The sequence below is a fragment of the Rhincodon typus genome, chromosome 28, assembly GCF_021869965.1.
Source record: "Rhincodon typus isolate 14 chromosome 28, sRhiTyp1.1, whole genome shotgun sequence".
NCBI classification, from domain to species: Eukaryota; Metazoa; Chordata; class Chondrichthyes; order Orectolobiformes; family Rhincodontidae; genus Rhincodon; species Rhincodon typus.
The window spans coordinates 34,808,316-34,832,337 of record NC_063359.1 but is presented as its reverse complement, the minus strand read 5'-3'; the positions used below and the strand labels follow the sequence as shown (position 1 = coordinate 34,832,337).

The following is a 24,022-nucleotide window of genomic DNA, read 5'->3' as shown; positions in this document are numbered from 1 at the left end:
TGTGTGTGCACGTGCGTTTGTGTGTGTGCATGTGTTTTTATGTGTGTGCACGTGTGTTTGTGTGTGTGCACGTGTTTTTGTGTGTGTACACGTGCGTTTGTGTGTGTGCACGTGTGTTTGTGTGTGTGCACATGCGTTTGTGTGTGTGCACGTGCGTTTGTGTGTGTGTACGTGCGTTTGTGTGTGTGCACGTGTGTTTGTGTGTATGTGTTTCCCTGTGTGCGCACATATACGTGTTTGTGTCTGCATTCACGTGAGCATGTGTGCATTTGTGTGTGCATGCAAATATGTTTGCGGGTGCATGTGTGAGAGAGAGAGAGCACGTGTGTTGGCTATGCAGTCCTAAATCTGTCCCATTTCATGCCACAGTAAAGGTTCAGAGACCGCAGTGAAGATATGCATCAGTCCTTTGGGGGCACGTTTAAGTTTGGAATTCAACGTGAGCAGACCCAAAGCTCTGTTTTGGCCTTCAGGCCAGTAATGCCCAGTAGCCCCAATGTATCCTAAAGCAGGCGCTCCCTGTTACCCAGTGAATACCTGATTGCCTGCGGCCTTCTTCTTACTCAATTGACTGCTCCTCGGTTGGGCACTGTGAAACAAACAGAGAAATATTTTAATAAAGAGATCTTCATGAGTGCAAGAATTAAAAAGAATATCTGTTGAACATTCACACCATCTGCTGAGCGATGTGGAAGTCATGGCAATAAACGCAGGTAATCAGTGAAACAGAAATATCATCAATTCACCACAATCCCCGACAGATAAAATGCCCCCTCTCCTGAAACAGCTGAGTCATGGTGAGCTCAGTTTCCTCATGAACCCCTCTGGAGAGTGGCAATTCCTTATGAATCATCCTTAATAGAGAGCTGCTGGTGAACTGGTTAACCACAGGGGCATCACAATTCAGTCCAAACATGCATCGCTTCAATCCTGACACCAGCACACATGTGTGAGTGTGCACACTTGAGCATGCACACAACAGGCAGGTAGCGAGGGCAGGAACAACAGGCTTGAGATGTGCATTCCCACACGTAAAAGCCATTGCTAGCAATCTGTGCGGTTTCAAGAGAAATGCGATGCCCTCATGGTTAACCAGCTCAGCGCCTCATTCATGAGAAATGGTCAATTACTACACAGTCCCATGAGTCTGCACAGACCGGCGATTGGCACTGCAGCCTGACCCCACCCCCTCCCCATCCCCCCACCCCGCCCCCACCCCGTCCCCCAGCCCCATGGTATTGCTGAGGATGGTGCACAAAGGGTGACACATTCCACCCATTTAACCAATGAAGAAGCCACATGTTGACCATTTGGCAAATGTGGAATTAACCACAGTTTAGAGAGGACAGTCTTCCTCACTCCATGGTTAGCACTTAGGCTGTGGATTAAATATTCACTTACTTGGCAAATCCAATGAAATCCTCATGGTTTGTGTTCATGTAAGACAACTCAATGTCTATCAACAGCATGACCTGAAAGGAAGAAAGCACAGTCACTGAGCCCAGCTCTACCAATGCAGCATGTGACATAATGTGACCACCACAGGCGTGCAAGATCTGCACTTGTGAATAAATGACAACAGGCCTTAGTGAACAATACTATGCCCAGAGGATTCTAAGACAGGGCAATGGGTTAGGTTCCAGGTTCCAGCTCCAGGTGATATCCCCACTGCCAGAGCTCCTTCCACACATGTTTGGGAACCACACTCGGATCAAGGCAGAATTCCCTTTATTCCGTAATCAGGAATGCTGGAACAAGAGATGAAGGACCGGGACAGGCAACTTCTCTTTGCCCGAACAGCCTTTTGAAACAAATTTGCCCAAAACAAAAAACTACCTTACTGCATTTCTAAATGAAACACTAAGCGATTTGATCACAGCCTCTGGTAGAATGTAGAATTTCCAGATATAATAGATTAAATAAATGTATTTGATATATTGTATTATAAACTTACAATTTTAAATTTATAATATTTAATATTTAAGTATTTACAATATTTAAATTTATAATAATACATAAATTACAGAGAACAAAAACAAATAATTAAAACAGACATAACTCTGAATTATCAGATTTTTTTATCTTGTTGTAAAACTATAAATTTGGCAGTAGTCATCTTCAAATCAAACCTTAACTTGAGAAACCTAGAATGGAGGTAACTTTTTCCAACTATTGATTCTCCTGCTTAATAAAAATGGTCTTACTTCTGGAAATAATTTATTATTTCTAATATAGTGAAGGCAATAATGTTCACCACCATTAAAATCCATTCTTTGTACATAAAGCATTACCTCTAGCCATTGTGTAGCAAAAACCACCCGAACAGGAATACTTACAGCAAGGTGACACTTCTCTAATAAAATGGTCATTTGAAAGTGTAAAGTGTGTTATAATGACATAACTATCCACCTGAACTATCTGGGACACCTTTAGTAGATTCACAGACACCAATCCTCCTTATTGTATTAGTCTAGGTCACTGTTACCAAGTGGGGAAGGCAAAGTCTTTGGCAGAAGTTATGCTCAATCTTGATATACAGCAACATTTATTACATAAAATAAAACAAAGAACCACTGGAAATCTGAAACAAAATGCTGGAAATCTGAAACAACATGCAGAAATTGCTGGAGAAACTCTGGCACCATCTATACAGAAAGAAAACAGAGTTAAACAGAACTAGTCCAAGAGTACAAAAACCAGGAGTCACAGATTCGAGTTAAGTGCCAGAAGGATTAGAGGTGTGAGGAAATACTTTTTTTTGTTGCAGAGGGTGGTGGGTGTCTGGAATTCGCTGCCTGAGTTGGTGGTAGAGCCAGAGACCCTAAACTCTTCCAAAATGTAACTGGATCTGCTCCTTAAATGCACGGTTATGGGCCATGTGCAGGCAGATGGGATTAGAAAGGGCACCTGGGTCAAAATGCACAAGATGGGCTAAATGCCCCCTTCTGTGCTGTATCACTTCTATGGTTCCATTCCAATATCGGTAGTCTTTTGCTTTTATTTGACTGATTAACTCTTCCCAGGAACAGTTCTTCAAAAAAAAAATTTTCTAATCAGAGACATTATTACACACCTCTGGGGCAGGTGGAACAGGAACCTGGACCTCTTGGCTCAGAGGTATGGATACTACCCCGTATCAAGACAGCCATCAGAACAGTCATTTATCATTTTTAAAAAATTATCTTTTACTCTTTCAATCAGTTCATTTTCGACTGATGAGTGGAGCATGTCATGTAGTGTCAGTTACCCATTCAGGTACTAACTGCCTTTATTTTATTCATTCACGGGAATGTGAGCATCACTGGCTAGGCCAGCATTTATTAGCCTATCCCTAATTGCCCAGAGGGCAGTTAAGAGTCAATCACATTGCTGTGGGTCTGGAGTCACGTGTGTGCCAGACTGGAAAAAGATGGCAGATTTCCCTTCCCTAAAGAGCATTAGTGACACAGATGAGTATTGGCGATGGTTGCTATTAATACACTTAATACAACATGATGATTAACTTTACATCCATGCGATTAAACAGAGGTCTTACTTTTGTGGGATTCCCTTTTTTGTCACGTTAATGTGATTCAACCAGGAAAAAAGTTTGGGAGCCACCGACACATCTCCACTGCAGCTGCCATCACCCAGACCAGAGCCCGCGTACCACAATGCACTATCCCCACGCGAAAGCCGCAGAAATTCCACAAGAACCTATAACACTGGGGGCTAAACCCAGAACTGGAGATTTTCCCTTGCATTCTGTAATGCAAGAAGTCCTCCTGTCGCCTGGAAACCTCTTTAAGATAGCAGCCAATCGGCTGAGGGTGGCGGCCATGTTGGCTCATCAGAATTTTCGGCCCTGAGCCACCTTCATCACATGATGTTGGTTGTTTTCTTCATCCCCCACTGAGCTCAACAACTCAGACACGAGGGTAACTTCTTAGAAGGTTCTGGCCCTCTGGTGAAAGAACCGGGAAGGGAAGATGAAGAGATTACATTTTTAACTGAACTGTAAGCAAGTGCTTTTGTGGACTGTTACCTGAAAAGGTGGAGGGGAAACAGAACTTTTCCGAAGAAATTTGTATAAATATCCTCAGAGGGGACAAAAATTATTTGCACCATATTTTTTAAGAAAGGCAAACTCTGAGGAAACATAGAAAATAGGGGCAGGAGTAGGCCATTTGGCCCTTCGAGCCTGCACCACCATTCAACACGATCATGGCTGATCATGCAATTTCAGTATCCCATCGCCACTTTCTCTCCATACCCGTTCATCCCTTTAGCCACAAGGGCCACGTCCAGCTCCCTCCTAAATATATCTAATGAACTGGCCCTGACAGCTTTCTGTGGGAGAGAATTCCACAGGTTCACAACTCTCTGAGTGAAGAAATTCTTCCTCATCTCAGTCCTGAGTGGCTTAGCCCTTATTCTTAGGCAGTGACCCATAGTTCTGGACTTCCCCAACATTGCGAACGTTCTTCCCACATCTAGCCTGTCCAGTCCTATCAGGATTTTATATGTTTCTATAACATCACCCCTCATTCTTCTAGATTCCAGCGAATACCAGCCCAGTTGATCCAGTGTCTCCTCATTTGTCAGTCCTACCATCCCGGGAATCAGTCTGGTGAACCTTTGCTGGACTCCCTCAATAGCAAGCATGTCTTTCCTCATACTAGGAGTCCAAAACTACACACAATACTCAAGGTGTGGCCTCACCAAGGCCCTGCATAACTGCAGCAAGACATTCCTTACTCCGATACACAAATCCTCTCGTTCTGAAGGCTAGCATGCCATGAGCTTTCCTCACTACCTGCTGTACCTGCATGCCAACCTTTAGTGACTGTTCCACCATGACACCCAGGTCTCTCATGGAGGTATGAGATTGTCAAAAGTGTCTATGCAACTAATGCAGCAAATATATAAATCAATTTTTTTTATACTTGTTAAAAGCTGCTTTGGTTTAAAAGTAATTTCCTTTTATTGTGAATTTGGATATAAACTATATGTATACAACTCTGATAATTTCAAAATAAAAATAACACAAATAAAGTAGGGACAACAGGAAAGGACAGAGCAATGGGCTAGTACAGCATAATGGGCTGAGTAGCCCCCGCTGGCATTGCCTCATGCCACAGTTCTATGATGTCAGTATATGTATACGCTTTCTGATCTTTTTCTCTCTCCTGAAATCATCAATTCGTCCAATACTCACAGAAATCCTGCAACAGCTGTTCAATGGCATCACATGCCACTATATTCAGAGATAGTAGGAACTGCCGATGCTGGAGAATCTGAGATAACAAGGTGTAGAGCTGGATGAACACAGCAGGCCAAGCAGCATCAGAGGAGCAGGAAAGCTGACATTTCGGTCTGGAGCTTTCTTCTTTTTCTGAAGAAGGGTCCAGACCCGAAACATCAGCTTTCCTGCTCCTCTGACGCTGCCTGGCCTGCTGTGATCAGCCAGCTCTATACCTTGTTATCTCACATGCTGCTATATTGATGTGTTGCATACTGAAACAATAACTTTGATGCGCACAGACTTGATGAGAAGTTTCTCAAAGTTGGAAGTGTATGAGAGCTCACCAACAGGAGATGTTTTGCCTGCAACCCAGTTGGAAATACTAAAAAAATTAAATGTACTTTTAAAATTCATTCACGAGGCATGGGTCATCACTGTCCAGGTTAGTATTCTTTGACTTCCAATACTATTTTGAGGGCAGTTAAGAGTTTGTGAGTCTAGAGTCACATGTGGGCCAGACCCGGTAAGGACAGCAGATTTCCCTCCCTGAAAGAAAGATATTAGCAAGCCAGATTTATTGATTTGATTTATTATTGTAACATGTACCTAGGTAGAGTGAAAAGTTTTGTTCTGCATGCATTACAGGCAGATCATACTACACAAAGATCATAGGGTCAAAAACAAAGTTGCTGGAAAAGCTCAGCAGGTCTGGCAGCATCTGTGAAGGAGAAAACAAGAGTTAACGTTTTGGGTCCGATGACCCTTCCTCAGACCCTTCCTTCACAGATGCTGCCAGACCTGCTGAGCTTTTCCAGCAACTTTGTTTTTGTTCCTGATTTACAGCATCCGCAGTTCTTTCGGTTTTTATGAAGATCATAGGGTGATTGAGCAGAGCGAGGAATACAGCATTAACGGCTGCAAAGAAGGTGCACCAGAAGCAAGATCAACTTTAGATTTGAAATTTGAGAGGTCCATTCAGAAGTCCAGTAACAGCAGGGAAGAAGCTGTTCTTGAATCTGTTGGCATGTGTGTTAAGTTTGTGTATCTCTTGCCTGATGGAAGAGGTTCGAAGAGATGACAATTATGACAATTAACAATGGTTACATGGTTACCATTAGGGCTGGCTCGTCATTCCAGATTTTATTGGGCTCAATGTTCACCATCTACCTGAATATAAGAGGAAGACGATCATGTTGCAACTATATTTAATGTTAGTTAGGTCACACCTCAAATACTGTGTGCAGTTCTGGTCACCACACTGTAGGAAGGATATGACTGCACTAGACAGGGTGCAGCAGAGATTCACCAGGATGTTCCTGGGCTCAGTTAGGAAGACAGACTAGAGAGGCTGGGGATGTTCCTTAGAGGAGAGAAGGATGAGGGGGGATCAGATTGAGTCTGCAAAGTTCTGAGGGACATGGATTGTGGACAGGAAAAAATGTTTCTTCTTTGGAGAGCAGTCACTCACGAGGGGACGTGGTTTAAGGTAAGGGGTAGGAGGCTTAGAGGGGAGTTGAAGAAAAAAACATTTCATCCAGAGGGTGGTGGGAATCTGGAACTCAGTACCTGAAAGAATGATCGAGACAGAAACTCTCAAGAAATATTTAGATGAGCACTTGAAACATCACAGCATTAAAGGCTATAGACCAAGTGTTGGAAAATGAGATGAGAACAGATAAATGTTTGATCATATACCATTATACATGCAGGTCCAAGCCCACTCCATTGTGCTGGGCCTTTACAAAACAAAAGTGAGCCAATCTGGCCATTCCTGATTCCATACCTGCTGTTTTGTTCTGCCCTCCCGATCTCGGATGTGAGTGGTTACGATTCGGTCCATTTCCTCTCGTAGGTGCGGATACTGGCCCAACTGTAAGAAAGAACCGGGCAGAGAAGTGGAAAACAGGCCCGATGCCATTCCCCCCCAGCAAGGTACAGCAGTTAAGCATCTAACACAGGAGCTCCCTGCAACACAGTACAGCAGCAAACTGACCAGGTCACCCAGTCAGATTCAGTTCAGTCTAGACTCTCATGACAGCGTTGGGATTACAGCAGATTGGGAGTTATACTCCAAACACCGACCTTATCAAATTCAATAGATTTTTGACTAAAATCAAATTGAGAAACCAAATACAGTTTGCTCCAGTTCAAAATTTCAGTACAACAAGGGCACTCTCAAAGCCAATTCTGTTGAGTCCCCACGGATTGACGCATGAAAATGTACAAGTTTCAGAAATTCTGCTCTCCCCATATCGCCAGTTTGCTGGAGTTCTGAGAAGTACAGAAATCGGTCGGTGCACAGTTACAATGCCACAAGGAGCTGGCAATGAGGTGTGTAGGTTGGCAGGTTTGTACCAGTTTGCCCCAATCTCGTCAGAACGGGGCCAGGGACACCTCCACGCTTGGACTGAAGGAGAGCTGCAGAGAGGGGTCTTCCCCCTACCCTCCTGTCTGACCACCCCTCTGGTTGCACGGGGGCAGGCTTGGGGAATAGAATCAACAGTCCACTTAAAATCTTCGCTGGAGAGCAGGGGATGAGTCAAGTGGAGCTTTGGACTATAGAAGATAATTTTAAAAAAACAAACTGCAGGTAGAAATTTGTTTGAACAGGATCTGAATATTCATACTCTGCTTTCTGAATGAGCCAGTAGCAACTCTGAGGACAGTATAACCATGAACGTTAGGCTTCAATTTGAACGAAAATTCAACTCCTTCACATATTAAGCAGCAATTGTATCAATTCTAATGCAGTACTGTAGAGCAATATGAACTCCAAGTGTTTTCCACTGGTTGCAATTCCGTTACAAATGCACAAACAGACACACAGAATATAAACATGCAAGCAGGCAGCCATGCAAGCTACAGAGAATAACACTTGGGGAATAAATAGAAGTGGAACAGGTTAGTAGACAAGATGGATAAATGACAACAAATAGGCAATTGAGATATGTTTTAAAAAGGCAATGTTGGCCTTACAAGAAATATCAACTTGGGCCTTGAGCAATAATTAAAATGTGCTTCCCAAACTTCCCCTCTTTTTGGAATTCAATGGGTTGAGTAAGGTTGCGGAATTAAATAGTTTCCCTCCTTTGCATCCACTGACCGTTCGAAAGAACCGGTGTGGAAGTGAGGTATGGGCAGGCAAGCAGTAAACCTGGGCTCCCCTACACTGCCCTAGGCTGGAAAATCACCGGCTTTCTCTTCGCACTGGCTCACATCTCTTATTAAACGCCAATTCGTCTTGTGTTTCCTACACCCCTCCTCACCACCCTTCCTTCAGAAGCAACAGCAGAGTTGGGAAGGAGAGTCAATAGGCCATCACGCACTCCCATTTAATTTTTAAAAAATCGTTCTGATTAGAGGTGCAACAAATGCTGGCCTTGCCCACGTCCTACAAAGGAATAAAACAAGATCAAATCGTCCAGAACATTTCATTCTCTGAGGGGAACTAAAATGAGGCAATCAGTCCCATCCTATTCACCTCAAAATCCACACTTGGCATTCTGACTCACCAATAACTATATCTAAACCATTGGGGGCTGTGTAGCTCAGTTGGCTAGACAGCTGGTTTAGGATATAGAAAGTAACACCAACAGCATAAGTTCAACATCTCAGACCCAGCTGAAGGACTTTTCTTCTCAATCTCTCCTCTCACCTGAGGTGGGGTGACCCTCAGGTTCAACCACCAGTCAGTCATCTCTCTCTCATGAGAGAGCAGTACTTTATTTTTATTCTAAAAAGTAGATACTGTCAATGAGGGACCAAACTGAGATAACAAGGTGTAGAGCTGGATGAACACAGCAGGCCAAGCAGCATCAGAGGAGCAGGAAGGCTGATGTTTCGGGCCTAGACCCTTCTTCAGAAAAAATGAGATCTTTTGTAATGGTGAGAGCGTTCCAGACTAGGTCTGATCAATAGTTTTAATTCAGGGAGATTATCCTCCTGTCCACAGCCCACGCACTCAATTCATACAAAGTGAAATGGAACTGTTCCACTTCCCTCTCTCACCAGTATGTACCTAATTATTAATAAAGCTGAGACTTGTGCCTTCAGGCAAAACATCAACATTTAGCAAACAATTATTGCAGTTCTAAAAATGCCGGATTAAGTTGAACGAGAAATTCACTGACCATACCTCACCTCCACACCAGTTCTTTCGAACGGTCAGTGGACCTCATCTATCAACCTCTTACTTACGCTTTAATGGCATCATTAGAATATTTGAAATCTTATGGGTTAACAACGTCAACGAAAAGAGAGTAGAATATCATGCAAAGATGTTAGGAAGTCATCTTGCCATACCTCCCATAATAACATGCAGCTTTCAATTCTATCATTAAGAATAAGGTTGCGTTAATATTTTCAACTGATCCCACAGTTAAGTGGATCGTTTTCCAAACTGGCAAGGAAATGTAAACATTTTTTTTAATCTGTAAGGAGTCTTGCTGTTACAGTAAAAGGTCATTATTTATGGCCACATTTTGCTGTAAATAGGAAGTAGCAGAAACACAAGGTAGGCTAACCAGTGTCTGAAAGAAGTTAGGGATAGTGTGTCTGTGCCTTCATTTAGCTCAGGTCCAGTTGGTCATGCTCTTGCTCCCCAACTGGACCAGAAGGTTATACAGAGTTCAAGACACAAAAAATCGAGACTGACACTCCAGCACAGGCTTGAGGGAGGGCTGCAATGTTTGAGGTGCCATCTTTCAGGGGAGATGTTAAATCGAGGCGCCTGTGCCCTGGATGGTAGACATAAAGGATCCCATGGCAGAGGAGCCCACCCCCAATACTCCACCAAATATTTTCTGCTCAAACAACGTCACCAAGAAACTAGACTAGGATCTGACCACTTTGGTCTATCAGAGATTGCAATCTACAAAATGGCTACCCCTCTTCCTTATAATATTGACCACACTTGCAAACACTTCACTGGGACATCACAAAAGGTACTTCTACAAATGCAAGTTCTTTCCTAGAGAACTGGCTTATCTAAAATTGCAATTTTTCCTGGGATGTGGGCTAACATTTGTTGCCCATCCCTAATTGCCCTTGAACTGCGTGTCTTGGTGGGTCAGTTAGGGGGTAGTAACCACATTACTGTGAACTTGCAGTCACATGCAGGCCAGACCTAATAGGGATGAGTGATCTCCTTCCCTAAAAGACAGGTTTTTAATTGTAGTGATTGGAAAGAGGTCAGCCAGGTGGACCTCATTGGAATATGGGTTCCCTGACTGGGGCTGTTAACCTGGTCCAGTCAGGGAGTCCTGGCTGACAAATATAAACAGGAGTGTCATGGGTTCTGTTCAGTCTGGCGGCCAGCTCTGATATAGCTGGGTAAGTGTTGTGCACTGTGCACTGTGCGCTGGTGACAAGGGAAGAGCATGCTCCTGAAGAAATTCACTCACAACAGTCATCTTTAAGCTGGGGTCAGCATTTCTGGCATCATGCCATTATTTGGGAAGCCTGACTCATTCAATCCTGCTGTCAAAGACTGGGCCCAGTATGTGGAAAGAATGTTTTTTCTTCTTCTGAGCAAATGACATTGGGGCAGATGAAAAGCAACGAGCAATTCTCCTGCCAGATTGTGAACACACAGCTTTTGTGGTTATTAGGAACCTAATTTTCCCTGAGGCAGCAGATATGAAAACCTGTCAAGAGCTGACGGATTTATAGAGCCACCAAGTCAGACAGCTGTACAGCATAGGTACAGACCCTTCGGTCCAACCTGTCCATGTCAACCAGATATCCTAAATAAATCTAATCCCATCAGCCTCCACCACTTCCTCTGGCAGCTTATTCCATACACATACCACCCTCTGCATGAAAAAGCTGTCCCTTAGGTCCCTTTTAAATCTTTTCCCTCTCACCTTAAACCTGTGCCCTCTAGTTTTGGACTCCCCTACCCTAGGGAAAAGACCTTGTCTATTCATCCTATCCATGTTCCTCATGATTTTATAAACCTCTATAAGATCACCCTTCAGCCTCTGACGCTCCAGGGAAAATAGCCCCAGTCTATTCAGCCTCTCCCTATAGCTCAAATCCTCCAACCCTGGTGACATCCTTGTAAATCTTTTCTGAACCCTTTCAAGTTTCATAACATCCTTCCTATAGCAGGGAGACCAGAACTGCACGCAGTATTCCAATAGTGGCCGAACCAATGTCCTGTACAGCTGCAACAAGACCTCCCAACTCCTATACTCAATGCACTGACCAATAACGGCGAGTGTACCAAACACCTTCCTCACTATCCTATCTACCTGCGACTCCACTTTCAAGGAACTATGAATCTGCATTCCAAGATCTCTTTGTTCAGCAACACTTCCCAGGACTTATCGTTAAGTATATAAGCCCTGCCCTGATTTGCCTTTCCAAAATGCAGCACCTCACAATAATTTAAAGTAAACTCCAGCTGCCACTCCTTGGCCCATTAGCCCATCTGTCCACTACACCTCCAATTTTGGTGTCATCTGCAAACTTACTAACCATACCTCCTACGTTCACATCCAAATCATTTATATCAATGACAAAAAGCAGTGGACCCAGCACCGATCTTTGTGACACGCCGTTGGTCACAGGCCTCCAGTCTACAAAGCAACCTTCCACCACCACCCTCTGTCTTCTATCTTCGAACCAGGTCTGTATCCAAATAGCTAGTTCTTCCTCTATTCGGTGTGATCTAACCTTGTTAACCAGCCTACCATGAGGAACCTTGCTCAACGCCTTACTGAAGCCTATACAGATCACATTCACTGTTCTGCAATCCTCATTAATCCTCTTTGTTACTTCTTCAAAAAAGCTCAATCAAGTTCATGAGACACGATTTCCCACTTACAAGGTTAAGGTTTAGTTAAGGAATATTATGACCCCAAGCCGCCTCTAATTCTGAGAAGCTATCGGTGTTGCCTAGAAATTCGAGAGCCAGTGGAATCTGTATCAGGATTTTTGAACAAGGTTAATGTGACTGGCAGAGGCATGTGACTTTGTTTAACCCTTAATGAGATGCTGAGAGACCGTTTGGTATGTGGGTTTAATGATGGAACCACGCAAAACAGCCTACTAGCTGAAGCCAACGTGGACATCAAACAGGCACTGCAACTGGCTTTATCATTGGAAAATGCAGCAAGTGGAGCATATGAGTTACAGGGTATTCCGATGGAAGTAGACACCCTGGCAAGGCTGACTGAGCTTGGGGGACATCACTTGAGTAAAGGCGATTGTACAGCCTCACTCAGGACATATCCTGAACAGAGGGACTCTAGGTCAGCCCACAGCAAAACCCTAAAGCAAAGTCAAGCCTTAGCTGAAAGATTACAATTTTCTTCAGGTTCGGGGCTGGCGAGCCATTGTAATTGTTTCTGGTATGTGGACTCGAGACAGTGAAAGAGTCTCACTGGACTTAAATTGAGTAAGAAAACTCATAGGCTGGTAACCTGGAGAGTGTACACCCTGGAAAGCCCATCTACATCTGGCTTGGAACAGTTAAATTGCTTAGCAACATCCAAATCAGAACCAATCAAAATAAATATCTGGTTAAATGGTCACCCGCTTCTAATGGAGGTCAATACTGGTGCGGAAGTTCAATGATTGCAGAGCCTGGTTTTATCAAAATTTGCACTGGACTGCAACACTTAATTTGCGCAAGATCTCAGCTAGATTGAGAACCTACACTGGGAAACCTTTATAGATCAAGGGTACAGCTTCAGTTGCAGTCTCAAAAGAGAAGCAGTTAGTTCAATTACCACCATTTGTAGTAAAAGGCTCAGGCCCAAGCTTGATGGGGCAGAATTGGTTGAGAAACATTCACCGAGATTGGCTCAACATTTTTCAATTAGAAAATGGCTGCCTGAGTGAAGTCCTAATTAAGTACCCAGAGGTTTCAGGAAGGTCCAGAGACTTTTTAAAAGAGCCAAGGCCACCTTGCATATTGACCAGGAAGCAATCCCATGATTCTGCAAGGCCCACCCACTATCATTTGCCTTACAGGCAAAAGTAGAGGCAGAAATCAGGAGGCTGGAGAGCGAAGGAACCATCAAACCAGACCAGGCTTCAGAATGACCTGCACTGGTCGTACTGATTGTGAAGCCTGATGGGTCGGTTCGTCTTTGTGGGGATTTCAAACAAACGGCAAACAGCTTCTTGCAGCTGGATAAATACCCAATCCCTGGCAGAGGATTTATACGCAAAGTTGGCAGGAGGGCTGTCATTCACGAAGCTGGACATGAGCAATGCATCCTTGCAATTGCAGTTAGATGAGGATTCCCAGAAATATGCTACAATTAATACCCATTAGGGTTTGTACCAATGTACGAGAATGCCATTTGGGGTATCGTCAACCTGTGCGATTTTTCAGTGAACAACAGAGAACATTTTACAAGGTCTATCCAAGATTGCCATTTGTCTAGGTGACTTGCTAATAACCGGGAAGACCAATAAGGAGCCTTCCAGGTGTAGAAGGGAAAAGTGGGTATTCCAGGCACCCCGAGTGACCTACTTGGGCTAGAGGGTTACAAGACCAGGTTACACCTATTGGACGATAAAGTGAGGGCAATCAAAGGTGCTCTGGCTCCCAGGTCAGGTCCGGAGCTTAGGTCTTTCCTTGGGCTGCTCAATTATCACAGAAAGTTCATAAATAACCTGGCCTCCATCCTGGCACCTTTGCACCAACTCTCAAAAAATGGTCGGCCTTGGAATTGGTCACATAGCTATGCCACAGCTCTCAGGGAAAGTGAAGAAATAGCTATCACCCTCTAAGGTTTTAGCACACTATGATCCCAAGTGAGATCTGGTATTGACACGAGATGCCTCCCTGTACAGCATTGGGGTAACATTAGCTCAGAGGTGGCCCAATGGAGAGGAACGCCCAATAGTATGTGCATCCAGGACTTTGGCTAATGCAGAATGTAAATACACCCAGAAAGAGAAGAAAGGTTTGGTGGTCATATTTGGAGTCAAGAAATTCCACCAATACCTCTATGGACATAAATTTGTAATAATAATTGACCACAAACCACTGCTAGGTCCACTTAAAGAGGACAAGGCAGTGCCACCCATAGCTTCAGGCCAAATTTGGTGATGGGCTTTAATTCTGTGTGTATAATTATAAGCTCAAACATCATTCCCAGGAGGCCAAGTAGCAAATGCAGATTCATTGAGCCACCTCCCGCTGCCACATCTACTACCAGTGGGACCGATGATGGAAGAGTCCATAATGGTTTTAAATTTTCTGGGCACACTTCCAGTCACAGCTGACAATATCAGCCTTTGGATGAAGAAAGATCTGGTCCTGGCAAAACTGAAACAGCTGGTGGGGATGGGGGGGAAATGAAAGAGCAACCAGAATCGAACACCTTTTGGACCCAGAGAGACCAAATCACAGTAGAGGACGGCGTATTATTATGGGGAGTAAGAGTGATTGTCCTGAGCAATCAGGGAACTCATATTTTATGAGGTCCACCTGGCTGACCTCATTGCAATTCACTGCATTCCATGATTATACCACTGGGCCACTGCCTCAACGTCAGTCCCTATCCTGCTCCAAGCACTCAGAGCAACATTGTTTCTGGTGGAGCTAACTGAAGCCTTCTTCTTCTTTACAAAATGGTCACAACGAAAGAGACATCAACAGGCTGAACTTTCACACATTAACACCTTCTCCACTTTGATCACTTCAACCAAATATTGAACCTTCCAAACACATTTTTGAAGTGGGCAGTACGTAGAATGCAACTTTTTCCACTGATTAAGGCCTTTCAGTGACAACAAAAGAGCCAGACACAGTTACATCCCAGATGGACCATCATGGATTCCTGCTCGACAGAAGTTATGATCTAACCCAATTCTAAAAGCTTATTTCAAGCTATCCTCACAGCTTCCTCTCAACATTGGCTTGGACAGAACTGGAGGTGAGCATAGTCCTTGACACCAGAGCAATAGCATGTTTGCATTCAATGCTAATGGTCAGAGATTAGGAATCCTGCAGGGAGTAACTCACCTCCTGACACCCCAAAGTCTGCCCACCATTGAAAAGGCAGAAGTCAGAAGCACGATCAATTCCCTGGATGAGTGTGCCTTTAATAACATTCAAGAAGCTTGACACCATCCAGGACAAATGTTGATTTGAACCACTTCCACAAACATCCACTCCCTCCACCACCAACGCTCAGTAGCAGCAGTGTGTACTATCTACAAGATGCACTGCAGAAATTCACCAAAGATCCTCAGACAGCACCTTCCAACCCCATAACCCTTACCATCTAGAAGGACAAGGGCAGCAGATACATGGGAACACCACCACCTGCAAGTTTCCCTCCAAGCCATTCACCATCCTGATTTGGAAATGTATTCCTTCAGTGTCGCTGGGTCAAAATCCTGGAATTCCCTCCCTAAGGGGTTCCAAGTTTCCAACACACTTTGTGCAAGGAAATGCTTGTAAAGATCATCCTTTCAATGCCCTACTTCAGTATTAATTTGGTCAACACGCTCAGCACTGTCATTACACTCCTCTGGAGCAAGTGGGACTTGAGCCTGGGTCCCCTGGCCCAGAGGTTGGGACACGACCACTGCATTATGAGACCCCAGAATTCCATTGCAATTCCAAGATCACTTTGGCAGAATTCGAACCTTGCCCCTAGAGGATTAGCCTGGGCCTATCTGGATTATTTCCAGGAACATTACCACTGCACTACCATCTCCCGCCTAACCACAATTTGAAGTTTTATCATTCTTACTTTGTGTCAAACTAGAACACATTGACTGCAGCAGTTCAAGAAGGCAGCTCACCACCACCTTCTCAAGGGCAACTAGGGAAGGACACTAAATGCTGAGCCCAGCCAGTGACACCCACATCCCATGAAAGCATATTGAATAAAGGAGGAATGAAGTTACTCAATCTGAACTGCAGAGAATCTTATTGTTTGAGATAGTGATGACAATGATAAATGTCATGATGGAGCACCAGCATTATAAATGAAGAACAGATTGGTCAACGCAGTGTTGACAGATGATGGAATCTGAAGATGAGGGATTTATTTGGTAAAAGCCATTGTCAAATGAAGTTGTAAAGGAGGCCAATATTTCCTTTCCAAAGCCACTACAGCCTTTTGTTGGGGAAAGAAGGAGGAATGTGAGCGATGAGACTTCAGTGCGAAGCTATCAGTTGGTATGAGTGCGACACTGGACAAAACAACACCGAGGTGCAGTTAATCCTGACAGTGAAGCTACACCTCAAGGATAACCAAACTAAACTGCTGGCTAATGACCCTCCTGGTCTGGAGTGCTCTCACATAAGCTGTCAGCTTTGAGGCTACACTGATAACTTCCTGAAAGCCATGAACACACCTCATGCTTTTCATCATGCATCAAATCCACACTTAGATCAAGCAACACGTGGGGAGCAGGAGGAGACCCGTCATCCTCTATAAACCTTTTCAGCCATCTCAACTCCATCACCTCACCTTGGTTCCGTGTCTCTTAACAGTTTTACCCACCAAAAGCCCATTTCTATTTGACCATCAACCTCAACAGCTTTTTGGGGGTAACAAAGTTCCAAGTTTCCAACACACTTTGTGCAAGAAAATGCTTCTAAAGATCGTCCTTTCAATGCCCTACTTCGGTATTAATTTGGTCAACACGCTCAGCACTGTCATTACACTCCTCTGGAGCAAGTGGGACTTGAACCTGGGTCCCCTGGCCCAGAGGTTGGGACACTACCACTGCATTATGAGACCGCAGAATTCCATTGCAATTCCAAGATCACTTTGGCAGAATTCGAACATTGCCCCTAGAGGATTAGCCTGGGCCTATCTGGATTATTTCCGGGAACATTACCGCTGCACTACCATCTCCCGCCTAACCACAGTTTGAAGTTTTATCATTCTTGCTTTGATTTTCACTACCAGAGGCTGGCTCAGTGGTTAGCACTGCTGCCTCACAGTGCCAGGGACCCAGGTTTGATCCCACCCTCGGGTGATTATCTGAGTGGAGTTTGCACGTTCTCCCTGTGTCTCTGCGGGTTTCTGCCCAGTGCTTTAGCTTCCTCCTGTGGTCCAAGGATATGTGGGTTGGCAGTGGGAAATGAAGGGTTGGTATGGGATGAATGGCCTGCTTTCACACTGTGGGGACTCTATGAGGAATCTCTTGATTGACCCTATCAAATTGTTTATTTAACTTAATTCACAGGTCACCCCCTTGGTTGTCACCAGGTACAGGGAACACACAAGGGATGGTTGTTGGATCATGCTGTTTAACCATCCTCCAGACCATTCCATTCCCTGAGGAGAACTAGGATGATGCAATCAGTCCCATCCCTTCCACTAAAAGTCCACGCCCTGGTGCTCCAACTCACTGATAACCACATCCAAGGTATTCCAAGATTGTTGGGGTTAGCTAGCTCAGTTGGTTGGATGGCTGGTTTGTGATACAAAGTGATGCCAACAGCGCAATCTAATTCCCGCACTGACAGAGGTGACTATGAAGGTCCCACCTGCTCAACCTCACCCTCCTACCTGACGTGTGGCAACCCTCAGGTTAAACCACCACCAGTTGTGTGTCTCTCTCTCTCTTTACTGAGAGAGTGGTCCTCTGGGCCTATTTACTGTTTCAGCCTTTGAAGGCTGCCAATAGCAAGAAGAAAAAGTGCTCTTTTTGGAAAGAAAACCTCCCCAAGGAAAAATAAATCACAACATTTTAAAAGAAATGCATCTGATTTCAATTAAGGTGACATTTCTGGGAGTTTTGTTGATTCCCTCTGGTTACCCCAGCACCGTTCACAGAATTCCTCAAGCAGACCCCTGGGGAAGCCATGCCTGTATAGGCCAGAACCACGGTACACATGGAAATGGGAGGGTTGGGAGGGTGACAGATTGGGAGGCGTTGGGCTTAACAGTGGGAGTAGTCCACAGTTCCTTTGTTCAACCAGGCAGAGCTCTGTTGTTTCTAACCCAAGGAAAAGCCATTAAAACTGGTCCAACCCGTCTTGTGCATTTCAAAATGGAGAACTAGGGTTATCAATACATTCCAAATATTACTGGATTTTCCGTCTGGGAAGAGATCCGGCAAGTGCCACATTCTTCAACAATTTGAGGCTTTTATTTTAGTGGGTCCGTAATTGGGTGATCCTTGTCAGTCAGTCAGTCAGGCTTCAAGGCCCGAAACAGCATGGGCCTCACAAGCCCTAAGCAGCCCAACCAAATGCAGTAATCTGAGTCTAAGACGAATAACAATCTCTATTCAACAGTGAACACAACTCATCGCCCTCACAGATAAAAGCAATGCGCATCCTAACCAACTTGGCAACAGCCTGAATTCCAGTAATCGGGCCTGCTAAATTACACCCATTTCAGTCACGTACAGAGGAGTAACTGTATTGAACTAGACACTAGAAGCCTTTGACAGGGTGTTAAAATCTACTGTCACAATACTAGAGCATTATCTGATTCCACTTTTGTTTTAAACACGTCAAAAATGTGGAATGAAATCAATGAATTGGAACAGAAAGGCTGAGGCTTTGCTGAAGCTTCCCTGAACTCAAAGGAATGGTGTTTGGGCAGTGGTTTGGACAACTCAGGCCGAAGATGACTGCAGCGTGCCCATGGCTGAGCGATTCACTCTCGCTGGGGTAAAGTGAATCTGATATATTGAAAGTCATAAAGAATTTCAATTTTCACTCCAATTAAAAGAAAATTCCACTTGTAGTGATTGTAACGAGGTGAGCCAGCTGGACCTCACAGAATATGAGTTCCCTGACTGGGGCTGTTAATCTGGTCCAATCAGGGAGCCCTGGCTGACATAAAAGGGTGAATGTCAGAGATATTGAACCCCTGTACATTGGACTCAGTGAGAAGCAGTGCTATTGTCAAAGGCTACGCGTTTGTAAACAAAGGGTGATTGGTGATGGGATGCCGGCCTCTGATGAGTTATTTCACCACTTAATAAAGATTTTGGAGGTGACAAAACTGACATACTGTGCCAATGTAGATGGACAGCCAATTGCAACTCGTGAAATGTTCATCAAATGGCCATGAGCAGCACACGCTCAGAAACTCAAGGGTGAGGATCTAGGTTTTTGTTTTAAATTTGTTCATGGAATGTGGATATCACTGGCACTCATTGCCCACAGGGCACGTTGCTGTGGGTCTGGAGTCACGTGTAGGCCAGACTGGGTAAGGATGGTAGACTCCTTCTGCAAGGAGACAGGGGTGATCCTGATGGGTTTATACAATTGACAGTGATCACCGAGTCAATAGTAGGCTCATTTTTTAAACCCAGATTTTTATTGAATTCAAATTTGACTGCCTACCATGGTGATTTGAATTAATAACCCCAGAGCATTAGCCTGGCTCTCTGGTCCAGTACATTACCATTTTGCCAACACCTTGCCTTGTGAGAAGCTGGTTATAAAGTAGAATAGTTAAAGGCCTGTTTGTCTATCTTCCATCTCCATATCGTACAGTACGCAACAGTAAGTACAGAGAAATGATCTTCGGCAACTCAGTAAAACTCACAACCTCTTCAGGAGTGAAATGAAGATGAAGAGCTATCATGGAGCTTCATCCTAGGGATTGCTCATGAGACAGAGACCGCAGCCCTGGGCCAAAGCATTTGATAGAGATCATTTTAAAACAAACAGCAGATAAACTTGGAAGATGGGAGTCAGTCAAAGGCCTCAGAAAGAGCATCATGTATGTTTGTATGAGTTTGGAAATGAGAGGGTGCAGACCAGCCCAGTATCTGTCCACTGAAATACAGCTGATTCACATAGCCCAAATAAAGAAGACCCTAAGCTGACATCCTTCTGAAATCTGAAGCTCACATACAACAGGAAATCTTAGTCAGCATTGCCTTAGAATAAAAAAGGCACCATTTTAATTTTTGAGTTAAATAAATTAATGGAGCAAAGGCAGGGTTCATAGAGAAGGATTTGACCTTTTACCTTTTCGGTACACTTTCTGATGGTGCCGGTGAGTTCGCTCACTACCATATCTACGCACTTCAAACATGGCTCCTTCAGCTTTTGGATCTGCTTTTTCACTATAGCCTCAAAAGCAAGGTCAGGGGTGAAGAGCCCAGTTCTGCATTGCATCGTGGGAGGAAAATGACAACAAGGAGGGCGAGGGGAGAAGGTGAGGGGCATCAGGGTGTGGGGGTGAAAACATGGGGATAGGACATAAAGCAAAAGGAAAAGTAAGACCTTGGTTACCTACAAAGGCTTTCAAACTGGGAGAGGGGATGGGAGGGACAGAGTGGGTTGGTTGGGGCAGAGGAGAAGCACAGGCTTTAATAAACAAGTACTCAACAGATTGGGAGGTTCAGTTTCAAATCAGCTTCAGGTGCTCCATTAAGAATTGGAGACCAAGTTAAAGATTTGTTGGCTCAGCTCGTGCCCAAACCTCTTGTTAAAAGCCACGTGAAGTGATTTGTATTGTCTTCCAATGAGTTCAGGAAATTTGGCTGCAAATTGACATCAATTTTGCTCAACACCCCAACTATTTCTCCAGTGAGACTAATCTCAATATCGGGGTGAAGGGTCAGTGATCATCATTAGGAAGAGCAGGCATCCCAACACCACTCAGCACCACGGATATGCTATACAACCCATGGTGCGTGCAACACAACATGCGAGGTAGGCTCTCATACCAATGGTGTTCACTTTACCCTCTCTACATCAGAAAGAAAAGAAAGCTTCCTTTTGATAGCACAGCCAGTCATTCCCTCTCCTGGATCATGTGCCTCTGGTAGTTCAGGGAGATATCTGGGTCACTGTCGAGCTAATGGATGATGAGGATGGAAGGGCTCTGTTATGTTACTTCTTTAGAATAATTGCTGTCAGCTCTTCATAGCCTATTCCTCAACCAAGCTTTTGATCACCAGCCCCAGCACCTTCTTGTTTGGCTCGTGGGAACATTTTGCTTGACAACGATCCTGAGAAGGGCGAGGAATGATTTACTGTGTTAAATAAGCACAATGTGCTCTGCACGCACAAGAAAGAATCAGCAATGTCAGAGCACTGGGGCTGAGGTTGGGGGTGGGGATGTGGTTAAGTAATCATACAAACTGAGTAATCATAGCCCTCTGAGGTTGAGAATGTGAGGAGACAAGGTCACCTCCCAGCAGAGAAGGTTAACAGGAGTTGGAGCTGAAGAGGGCTTTGGCAGAATGAGTTCAGTAGGAGATAGTAGGAACTGCAGATGCTGGAGAATCTGAGATAACAAGGTGTGGAGCTGGATGAACACAGCAGGCCAAGCAGTATCAGAGGAGCAGGAAGGCTGACGTTTCGGGTCAGGACCCTTCCTCAGAAATAGGGAGGAGAAAGGGAGCTCTGAAATAAATAGAGAGGAGGGGTGGGGTTGGGGAAGGTAGGTGGGATGGTGAGAGGTGAGTGCAGGTAGGCAGTGGTGGGGATTGGTCAGTGAGGTGGGAGAGAACATAGACAGGTTGCGTCAGGTCAAGGAGGCGGGGATGAGAGGGAGGGTTGGTCATGGGATGAGGCCGGAGGTGGGGAGATTTTGAAACTGGTAAAGTCCACATTGAGACCATTGGATTAATTGAATAGCTTTCCAAAAGAGCCAGAACGAGCTCAAAAGGTGGAATGGCCAATTCCAGCACAAAGAGGTTAGGCGCTATACAAATGAAGCCATTTTCAATGATGTTCTAGCTGCCAGGTTGAATTGTCCTTGTGCTACATACTGACTGCTCTATCAGCCCTCTCAATTTTAAGACAGTCAATGTTGTATCTTGCTAAACATTTTGCTTGGGAATAATTTCATGTCAATGCTTTTCTTAAGAAAACAAGGTTTATGGACGTTGATTCTCGTTAAATATATAAATAGCTGCACTTCAAACAGACCTGGCAGGGGAATACGGATGTGGGGTGGAATGTTGTGCAGATGTTGAACAGGCTGTGGCACAATTGAGATGATCTCAAGATTATTCCAGGCTGCGCAGTGGGAATGACTATCTGTGAGACCAAAACCGACTCTACGTTCAAAACAAGGAATTGTCACACAAACCATTTCTGCAATAGTTAGGGCTCGAGTGGATTAGCTGGCTGGTTGAATACTTGTTTATCAGGTGCCTGTGCCCTTCCCTCATAATGAATCCAGGAAACCATCATATCCACTGGTGCAGTCTTGAGCCATTTTTAAACCCAAAGTTAGCATCAGCTGAAAACAAGGCTCAAATGAAGAACTCCTGGGGCAGGTTCTGACTCAATAAAACTTGAAAGAGGCTAGCTTTGCCTTTGCACCAGCCAGTCGGGTTTTGAGTCTGGAAATCTCAAGGAGGGGGAAAGAAGGAAAAAACACAGGGTCCTATTCCTTCCCTCCCCTTCCCCCCCAAGAAAGTCATGCTTGTGCCCCAAGGTTAGTTCTGAAGGTTTTCAAAAGAAAGCAAATGCTCAAGCCACGATTTCACACTCTTATCCTGTTTCCCCTGCCCAATTTTTGAACCTTCTAAAGTTAGGGCATACACCCATTTCAGGCCTACTTTTGTCCTCCCAGTCACTTCAGGTCCCCCCATGTTGTACCCGTTATTGGGGAATGGATGACATGCTGATGTATTTCCAGCTGGCACTTTGGGAGCGGAAACAGCTGTGAAATAGGTGTTTGGACTTAAAGGGCTCAGTAACATGGCTCAACTGGTCTCGTCTGCCAAACAAAATCAGACCGTGTTAACCTGACCCAACAAAGTGTAATGAATAAAGGAGTCCCAGATGCTGTTAGAAAATATTAGTTTGTTTTACATTCTCTCCACCCAGTCTTTTCCTGATTGATGTCCCTCCCTCCAGCCCAGCCCTGTGCATTGCTCCAAAGCAGACGCCCACCTCCATCCTGACATCGGTGGCCAGGCCTTCAGTGCTCTCTGCCCTTCGCTTGAGGAATTTCTCTCCCTCAAGCCCTTCACCTCTCCCTCTCTTTTTCAAGGACACCCTTTAAAAAAAAACCTGTCTCTTTGACCAAACGTTTGTCCACCTGGTCCTTCAGCTCCTTCCTCAGCACAATGTCAGTTTATTTGCTTGTGCTCTTGCGGGCGGTTTGACCACCTTTTGGACAGGCGGTACAAAAATGCGGGTTGTTGTTGTCAAAGTAGCGAGGGAAAGGCACTCGTTAGGAAAGCAGTGCGTTCAGACCATGGCATCAATCATGTTTATTTTCATAAAGTTTTTAATTTCAAAACAATATTGACCTAATCTGTTAAAACTCCTGCTTGAGTTTTAATATTATATCCAGGAAGAAAATTGAATATTAATGATAGAAGCTGTGCTCTGGTCTGCAGTCATGCATGCTAAAATATTGACTAGTGCCCTCAGCCAGGTTACTATCAGTCGCAATAAGGCCAAACACCCAAAGAACACTCTGCGGAGAACTTTCTGAAGATCCAAGACCAGGCAGCAAGTTTTTTCAGGACTCTGTGATAAAGCAAATTACCTTCTTGGTACACTGCCTAACCGTACTGATTAACTCATTGATAACCATGTCCACACATTTGAGGCACGGCTCTCTGATCTTCAAGATCTGCTTTTTCACAATCGTTTCAAATGCCATGTCAGGAGTGAAAAGACCCGTTCTATCAAAGTGAGGAAAAACGTCAAAGTATTGAACAATCACTTCTTTTGTTTTTTTTTTCAGAAAAAAATATACACTTTTCAGGGGAAAAAAAAGCACAAGGTTAGAAATTAAAGAGGACCATTTCGGACAACAGAATTCTTCCGAGCTCAGTGAAGTCCCTTTTGTGAAATTGCCAAGGAGATGGATTCTTGGGGAAGGATGGAGGAGAGGTAATGAAACACTTGTATCCAGTTGGAGT

At 44.5% G+C, this 24,022-nt stretch overlaps 1 protein-coding gene across 1 annotated transcript in view; it reads right to left on the bottom strand.

Annotated features, from left to right (window-relative positions):
• The window catches only part of LOC109919681 (dynamin-1-like), a 153,354-nt gene that overhangs the window by 110,900 nt on the left and 18,432 nt on the right, over window positions 1-24,022 (bottom strand). The window contains exons 3-6 of the mRNA XM_048613395.1: window positions 20,151-20,289; window positions 7,008-7,094; window positions 1,402-1,472; window positions 538-589 (exon numbers count right to left, since the gene is read on the bottom strand). Of these exons, the coding sequence (XP_048469352.1) occupies window positions 538-589; window positions 1,402-1,472; window positions 7,008-7,094; window positions 20,151-20,289 (349 nt within the window). The remainder of the gene's footprint in view (window positions 1-537; window positions 590-1,401; window positions 1,473-7,007; window positions 7,095-20,150; window positions 20,290-24,022) is intronic.